Below are 8,583 nucleotides of genomic sequence, written 5' to 3'. Positions count from 1 at the left end.
ACGTGGCTTGTTCAACACATACATGCGATTAGCAGCGAATGCCTTTCAAGTGCTGCAAACTTAAATGTAAGTGCTGTTTGTGGTTGGGGTAGTAGAAGTCTGACATCATCCAGTGATCAGAAACTGAAAGGTAAACTGATTTATTATCTTGAACTGAGGTGTACAGTATCGTCAAATGACTCTCGTATCCAGCAGCAAGCGATCAGAAACATCACCTGTACATTTTTGTGCAAATTACAACGCATTGTTGTTTCAAAGGACCACGTTGCACACAGAAAACAAATGACGGGAAAAAACCCAACAAAAAACATGTCTACATTTTGTGTAAAGTAAAACCACAGTAAGGCAGAGATGTTGTAATTAGTGGATGCACATTAAGCCTTCTTCGTTAAGAGCCTTGTCTGCCATGGCCATCATCTGACAGGAAACAACATTACATGAGAAAAAGCAGCCTGAAGAGCACAGCGATGGCACCAAACCAGCAAAATATATGCTTTTCTTATTTGGACAGAGTCATACACAATGACGCCGGCTGACAGTAGAGAAACCAAATGCAAAGGTTTTCATGATCTCACACAGTTTGCTGCATTTCTGTGATGCTGGTAATATCTGACTCCCACCTGTTCAGGGCTTCCCCCCGATGCTCATAAACTCTGTTAATTAACGGAAGCAGATGAATATGATTAAACACACCACTGTAGCCTTAACGGAGCTTCTTGACATCAAAACTGTCATTTAAAAAAAATTTTAAATCATGATCAAGTCAAATAATCATGAACATGTGTATGAACAACTGAAAGTGAAATTAGTATGTGACACTGCAGATGTTCTATTCCAGAGGTTTAACCCTTTGCTGCTCATCCTGTCGGGCAGGCGGGTGGTTTAAAAAAACTACTTCCAGAAGCACACGGCCGTCCTGTAACTAGCTTTAAACTCCCATCACAGTTACAGCAGAAATGAGGACTTTCTGCTGTTTGTATTCTCTCCTGTATTTATTCTTCAGATTCTAGCACCTTAATGTTAACGAAGTCAACGGAAAGCAGCTGCAGTGCGGCCCGAAAAACGGCCAGCGCCACGTGTTATAAAGCAGAGCGCGTATTTTTAGCTTCACAGCTGAGAAAACTCAGAAAATCTGACTGTACACAAGAAAGTGAAGACGCGTCGTCGTAGATAAACAGCTGACAGAGCGCCACCGCGAGCGAAACGCACAGAATAAGAAAAGTAGGAAAAGTTTTGGATTTCCTCGCCAAAGGACTGAGTGGTCTGGCTTCTGAGGGTGTTTTCGGTTGAATAATGGCAGCTGGAGATGAAACAAAATGCGTTTTCTAAAAAGGTCTGACTGTGTCTGGTCGACTGTGGATCATCGTCTGTATCTGGCTCGGAGTCATTCTACTTCTGAAGTGAAATGATTCCAAAAACGTCTACAGTGCATCTTCTGGGTTTTTAATACAATAATAGAAAATCTTAAAAACGTCTCTCAATTTGTAAAATGTCTGAAACACAGTTCACCACAAGTCACGCACGTAGTTTCTTTTTTTTTTTAAACGTTTGGGGGCATCTTGATAGAAAACCGGAGTCCAAATGGTAAAATTAAAAAGACTTTTTTACAACTTATCCCCCTGAACAGCTGCACTGTTCATCCCTTCAATCACATCTAGCCGGCGGTGGAGCCAGCAGAATGCCGTTTCAGAGGTTCTGGACAGGCTAAGAAAGCTCACCAAAATGATAGTGGCACATGATGGGATGACCACACAACCCTGATCAACTCCTCCTGAATGTAAGTGGTCACTTTTTGTCCATGGTTGGTTGTTTTACAATTGTGATTCCATTTTGCAACCCAGAGATTATTAACAAACACTGGTATCGGGGACAACAGGGATTCCTCTTGTGTCGCTCTCCTTCATCTCGAGTGTACTCCAGACCCCCGGTGCTGCTCATGCTGGTTAAAGAGGCCTTATATTCAGATGGGACCGCTCCTCCGCACGCAGGAGTGGAGGCGCTGCAAAAGTCTGCTTGTGAAGTTTAGTCAGCTTTGTTATGGCAGGTTGTGTGGGCCTTGTGCAGCGTCTTGATGGCCTGGCGGTAGATCCTGATGCGTCTGGGGCAGACCCTGCTGAGCCAGGTCTGGATTTTGCTGTCCGTGGTGTTCCTGAGGTGCGTCTTGAGGATCGTGGTGAGCAGGTGGATGCTCTTGCTGTTGGGGCTCTTGTTCAATGTGTAGCTGGTTGTCAGCTGCATGCATGTCTGGAACAACATTTCCTTCAACTGTAACAAACAAAAAGAAAAAGTTTTAAATTCTCAGAGGTCAGCCTGTAAAATCCACCAGAGAAGAAGAAAGAATGGCGCGACGAACACTCACCGTGAACCTCTGGAGGAGGCTCCACCTTCTGTGACTTGAGCCGCTCCATGTGTTCAACTGCCTGTAATGGTGGAAGGTGAAATGTTCTTATGTTTAGAAAGTGCACGCCGGATTGCAGACAGTCACACTGACTTCTGAACTTCAATAAAACATTAGCATATTAGCAAATAACGCTAGTCACCTTCACTGTAAACCTACAGCAGCAAACCCTTTGTTTTTTAAAGCTATTTTTTGGCCTTCATTGTACAGGACAGTGAAGAGAGAGAGACAGGAAAGTGGGGGAGAAGAAAGGGGGAAGGACCTGCAGCAAAGGACCATGAGCGGGAGTCGAACCCACGGCAGCTGCATCGGAGACTGTAGCTCCTGTACATGGGTCACCAGCTCAACCCACTGAGCCAGAGCAACGGCCCACAAACCCTTTTTAACAGCTCCTTACCTGCTGCAGCTCAATTTTCTGTGCATTCAGCTGCTCCTGCTGTCTCTCCAGCTCATCTCTCTGTTTCTGCAGGTCAACAGCCTTCAGGTTCAGGTCTTGTTCCTGCTGAGCGAGATGCTCCTCAAATTCCCTCATTTCTTCATCTGTGTAGGCCTGGTTCTGCTCCAGGGTCTGACGAACACAGAGTGAACGGGACATCCCTGATCAGAGTCCTGCCTCTTTTTAATTCAATAATGTCCACATGTATTGTGTCTCACCTCCCAGCTGTCTGGCTCCAAAAACTCCTTTTTCTTCGTCGCAACCAGAAACTCATCTAAAGAGACGAGCCGGTCTTTGTTAGAATCCACCTCGAAGGAAGACAAGAGCAAAAAGGTTTTTAAGCACAGATTTCACATTTAATTACTCACTGAAGGAAAAAGGAGAAAAAAATTGAGCGCTCCATTAAACACAAGACGCAAAGAGAAATAATTCTATTTTTTGTTTTCCTGTTTCCAGTCATGTAAATGGCTCCAGTACCTCGTTCATAACATGTTCTCTCATGCGAAGCCTCTCCTCCTCCATCTCCACCATGTCGTCCTCTTCATTGGTGGGGTCATAAATTTTTTCCAGCTGAAGTCACAGAGAACAACAGTCAGTGCAACAGTTTACTTAAAGGTCGCACATCTTCACGTGCCATGACTTTACCTCTTTGGTGAACAAAGCCTCGAGCTCCTGCTCATCAAAGAAGCCATCTCCATTGGTGTCTGAATTAGGAAAAAAGAAAAAGAAAACGCATCATGCAGGACTGAATGAATGGCTCACGGTCGCAGATCAACAGGTGCTTGGTGGTGAGGGTCTCACCGTGCAAGTTGAAAAAGGTCTTCGGGTCAAAATCCTCCGGGTCCAGGCCATCAGCTTCCTCCCACACCTCCTTCAGCTGATTCTGGCTCCCCTGCAACACGGAAGCAAAGTCACGTGTGAATAACAGATGAAAAACAAAACATATTTAAACATGTTGGTGGATAGTTGAACAGTTCTGGAAACTGCTGCCACCACGTGTCAGTACCATGTGGAGCTTAAATTCTTAACATCTGGACATTAAAAATGACACAGGATGGAAACAGCTTCTTCTCAGTAACTTCAACCAAACACGCCGTCTGAACCACGTACCGGATGGTTGACTTTGGGGTGGTCAGCGTGCTTCTTCCTCATCTCCTCGTAGTGCTCCTCCTCTTTCTTCCTGTCGTCGTCGTCCAGCGTCTTCAGGTGTTCTCGTCTGTCGTGCTCCTTCATCATCTCGTATCTCTTGAATTCCTCGTGCCGCTCTTTGTCATAATTCTCCAAATCCTTAGTGGCCTGGATGCAGGTGACAAACATGTTCAAGGGTTAACATTTATATGGTGCAATGTCTCATTTAACAGTTGTTTTTCTGAACTTTTAATAGAAAATCAACTTGTAAAGAATAAACCCAGAAAACAAACTGAAGCTGTAAACAGAATATTGGGCACATCTGGGAGAACTGATGACATCATTTGTTGATTCTTTACAAGTAAATACTGACGCAAGACGTTCCTAAAATGTTAATGTCCTGTTTTTAGATCATTAACTCATCAGACCTTTTTTTGACTTGCTAAGATTTTTAAGCTTGAACAATAATTAATATCCAACAGCAACATTCAAGCTGATCAATTCTTTGACTCTCGTGGCAGCAACATCCAACAGCAACAGCAGCTTCAGAGGATCTGAAAATGAAACTAACACCCAAAGTTTGGCTGACACCGGAGAGGTGTTGCAGCTTCGCACTGTGCAGTAATGATGCACAAAGGAAGAGTCACCAGAAGGAAGCCTCACCTGTGGCCTGATCACAACTGTCAAGGTCTTAATCTTAAACCACAGTCTCTTCAGGAAACAAGCGCCGTTAACAGAAAAAACTAAGCTCTTTTGCCATGATCAATAAAGCTGTGTTTGGAGAAAACAAAGAAGCAGATGGATGCTGTGAGACTGTGTGGCGGCCAGAGACACCGAGAGAAGAACGGAGTCCAGGAAATATCAGCAAAATCTGGATGGAAATGTCATGTAGTCAGTCAAAGGGAAACTGGAAAGGGACTAGAAAAGGACAATGTCCCAAAATGTACCATATTTAAATTCACCACTAAGAAGTGCAATTGTTTTTTAACGTCATTTGACATCCAGGAGCAGGAATATCTATCTATCTATCTATCTATCTATCTATCTATCTATCTATCTATCTATCTATCTATCCATCCATCCATCCATCCATCTATCCATCTATCCATCCATCTATCCATCTATCTATCTATCTATCTATCTATCTATCTATCCATCCATCCATCCATCCATCCATCTGGCTTGTAGACCTACTGATGCATTTTCTCCTTTCTGCTTGTATATAATCTGTGGTTGTTTAACCAAATTAAACCTTCCTGAAACCACTGATGTACAAATAAAGCATGAGCAGAACTCTATTGCGCAACGATAAACCACTTCCACAAAGTCGACCTTTTTTTATTGTACTTAAATGAAGCAGCAGCGAGCGTTACCGATTTGATGAGCCGATCCAGGTCGTCCACTTCAAACGTATGTGGGTTCATGTGGTTCAGGTACTCAAACTGTTTGAGCAGAGCCTGGTGGTCCACTGCGATGTCTGTTTAGGGGGTTACAGGTGACAGATATAAACACACATGGATATATGACGTTACATCTATTTACATCTAATTTCAACATAAATCAAACAGAGATGTTGGCGTACCATTGCCTCCTTCGAGGTCCTGCTTGGCTTTGATCAGGGTCCGGAGTCGGTTCACCTCCTGCCTTTTCAACTCGTCCAGTTTGGTTCTGACATGATGGCTGACAAAGTCCAGCTCTTTGGCCAGCTTACCTTGCTGTAGTTTAAACAAAATGATTGTTATTTAACACTAAGAAAGAAGCGTGTAAAAGATCTAAAACGATGAACTGAATAACGCAGCAGCCACTGTGTCACGATTCACTCAGAAGGTTCATCACATTCCTGGACAAGAGAGAGTTCACCAATGAGAACAGAAAAGCTTGTGAGAAAACACGTCTACCGTTGTGATAAAACCAAACAGACGGCAGGCAGGATACCTTAATGTCCTCCATGTCTGTGTTGTGGAGCTTTTCTCTGAAGTGCTGATCTTTCTCTAGAAAATCGATGACTTCTCTGAGGTAGCGATCATAGTGGAGTCCAGTGTCCTAGAAACATGAAAGAACATGAAACAAGCAAAATGTCACGTAAAAAACTATTTTACAGATAACAAGCTGAGTAATCCTACAGCTAGCATCACTTTTTAAAACATATCACCTCTCCTGATAGCATCAGACTATCACCAGCACTAAACAGACTGGCTGAACATGAGATAAATATCTGCTATCGACCAGGTTTGTGGCCACATGTTTGATGCAGTGTTGACAAGACTTCCCCAAAACTGTGCTGCTGCCTTCTGTAAATCGCCAGCTGCTCTGTGGTTAAAGACCACCTACTTATTACCCAATAAAAAAGGCTCCTCAGGCAGAAAAGAGTGCAGATACTCGTATCTATACAAAAAACACACATCTGGAACCGTTGTACTCGCAGTGAAACTGATCTGTGGGACAATCAGGTCTGAGGAGAGCACCTCCGAAAGGTATCGACTATAGCACGATGACAAACAAGGCGACCTGTCATTTAGTGTTAGTGGTGCTGTTATCACATCAAATCCCCTCTTGTTATTGCTGATAAAGAGGAAATGGTTTCATACACCAGTGGGGACAGAGCTTCCATGCAGGTGCTGCCTGCCATCCGGAGCTACTTCAGGTTCAGTGTCTTGTCCAAGGACACGTCGACAACCTGCTCCTCCACCTGAGCCACAGCCGCCCTTATAAAGCAGATAATAACAGCAACATGGCTGCATAACAGGTTTGTAATTAGCTAATAACACATGCGAATTAATTACTGTGCACTCATTAATCATCTGCTGAATAAAACGCTTTAATCTGCGTATTTGCGTTCTGTCTGACCTGCCAGAACAAAAACAGAACTGAGAGAAGAATGAAACAGACAAATACAACCCATTTAGGAAGCAGTAATGAGCAACGCTTTGTTATTTAAAAGTGGAACGACACTTCAATTATCAAAACCAAGGGAATTAACAGAACGACCTCTTCACCACTGAGGTGCAGAGGATTCGTTGGCCTCATCAGGGCCCTCAAGATGCTCGGGGTGAAGGGACTGCACACCAGGAAGGCCATCAGGAGCATCACAGACGCCGCTGAAAAGGCGTCAGGATGGCTGTGGATCAAGCGGGGTGATCCTTGGACAACACGAGCTACTCAGACACAAGTCGGGGCCTGATCAGCCCTGGATGGGTCGCCTGGGAGACGCTGTGTGATGCTGCCAGACCCGAAACACCCAATGAAGGTGTGTCTGAGAGTTGTTAAGGACTTCCCTAATCTATTAATCTGTATTACTCCATGAAAAACATCACACTTCCTAAAATGGCTAAAACCCAACAGAACCGGACTGATGCTTTGTGATGAGTGCTCAGCTCGTGTATCAGTCCTGCTTCTTCTCACCACACTAGCTGGAGGCTCTTCAGGCTTCTTCTCCGGCTCTTTGACTTTGGTCTTGTCAATGCTGATGGGAACTGCCTCCAAACGCATCAGCTGGAGCAGCAGCAGAACCAAGCCGGTGTGGAAGGCCCGGCTCCAGCACATCTGGAAACAAGAGTCACATCGTTGTTATCTCAGGTGTACTTTAGTTTCTGGTTCTACAGCATGTGAACGCAAACAGTCAGCGTGTCCCTGGGTATGAGCCTCGTTCTGTGTCCAGCTTCCTCTTTTTCTCCCATTCAAACACCCCCCACAGGCTGCACACTGCTGGTTAGCTAATAATATCCACTGGAGCTTTAGCGCTGTCAGCTTTGGCTAATAAGTGACAAGCACCAAAAAGCAAAGGTACTCATGTAGCGTTAGGCTGTCGTTCTCAGCAGCGAAGCTTAGGCGACACGTAAAAAAACACTAAACGCGATTTTAAACGCTTCAGTAAAGAGCACCGTAGATGTGTCACTTGTATACTCACTTTATTATGAATCCTGGACCTCATCTGCTCTGCTTTCGTGCTGTCGCTTCCTCCCAGCTGGCGATGTGTCGGTAGCTAGCTCGCTAGTCAGCATGGTAGGTTGCGCGCCTGGTAGCGTTAACGTGATTGGTCAGTTTCGCTGTCCGTCAAGCAAACTAGCAAGTTGCGTTGCGTTGAGTCGTACGTGGCGAGATGACGACGGAGCAGGTGGGCGGGCCCTTCTGGTTTCTGATGGAGTCGATGAGATCGATTTGAAAGAGGAGTTCAGGGAACACACACAAAGTAGGATGAAAGAAGTCTGCGGTGTTCAGGAACAATCTGTGAGGTTTTTACGTTTTCAGTTTCCTTCTCTAACTTTTGAACCCTATTTTTGATCATTCAAACATTGGACAAATATAATATAATATGATATAATATTCATTCTATTATTATTTATTATTATTATTATTATTATTTTAATTTTATTTTTTTAAGTCTTGCATTTATTTATAGAAGTATCATCAGCAAGATGCAATGAAAGCATCAAATGTAAAGTACTAACTGCCACAGATATGTCAGTACTGTCACCCAGGTATAATTTTTTTGCTCTAGAAATGTTATGAGAAAATTTCAACTTCATATTATTATTATTTTTTTGTTTTTAGTTTCTCAGAGGCAGGAAAATGTTCTCTGAAGATGTTTGGTCATAACACCGTTGGACCATTAGGCACCAAA

At 43.8% G+C, this 8,583-nt stretch overlaps 1 protein-coding gene across 1 annotated transcript; it reads right to left on the bottom strand.

Moving 5' to 3' along the window:
* Positions 1-124: 124 nt before the first annotated feature.
* Positions 125-7,963, bottom strand: LOC103363466 (nucleobindin-2-like). The gene is made up of 13 exons (XM_008290244.1): positions 7,870-7,963; positions 7,365-7,505; positions 5,898-6,005; positions 5,545-5,677; positions 5,336-5,439; positions 3,945-4,130; positions 3,636-3,726; positions 3,480-3,538; positions 3,312-3,404; positions 3,053-3,142; positions 2,796-2,966; positions 2,360-2,420; positions 125-2,265 (listed from the first exon to the last, which is right to left on the bottom strand). The coding sequence occupies exons 1-13, from the start codon at positions 7,891-7,893 to the stop codon at positions 2,036-2,038; spliced, it is 1,491 nt and encodes a 496-aa protein (XP_008288466.1). The 5' UTR covers positions 7,894-7,963; the 3' UTR covers positions 125-2,035.
* Positions 7,964-8,583: the final 620 nt, after the last annotated feature.

This window comes from Stegastes partitus, unplaced genomic scaffold (assembly GCF_000690725.1).
Source record: "Stegastes partitus isolate 25-593 unplaced genomic scaffold, Stegastes_partitus-1.0.2 Scaffold661, whole genome shotgun sequence".
Lineage (NCBI taxonomy): Eukaryota > Metazoa > Chordata > Actinopteri > Pomacentridae > Stegastes > Stegastes partitus.
The sequence above is the reverse complement of the archived record's forward strand: the minus strand, read 5'-3'. Positions and strand labels throughout refer to the sequence as shown.

Coding starts and splice junctions, on each gene's coding strand:
- LOC103363466 (XM_008290244.1), bottom strand. CDS start 7,893: ATGAGGTCCAGGATTCATAATAAA. Junction 4,131..5,335: donor TGGATCGGCTCATCAAATCG/GTAACGCTCGCT, acceptor ACCTGCATCCAG/GCCACTAAGGATTTGGAGAA. Junction 3,727..3,944: donor ACCCCAAAGTCAACCATCCG/GTACGTGGTTCA, acceptor TCCGTGTTGCAG/GGGAGCCAGAATCAGCTGAA.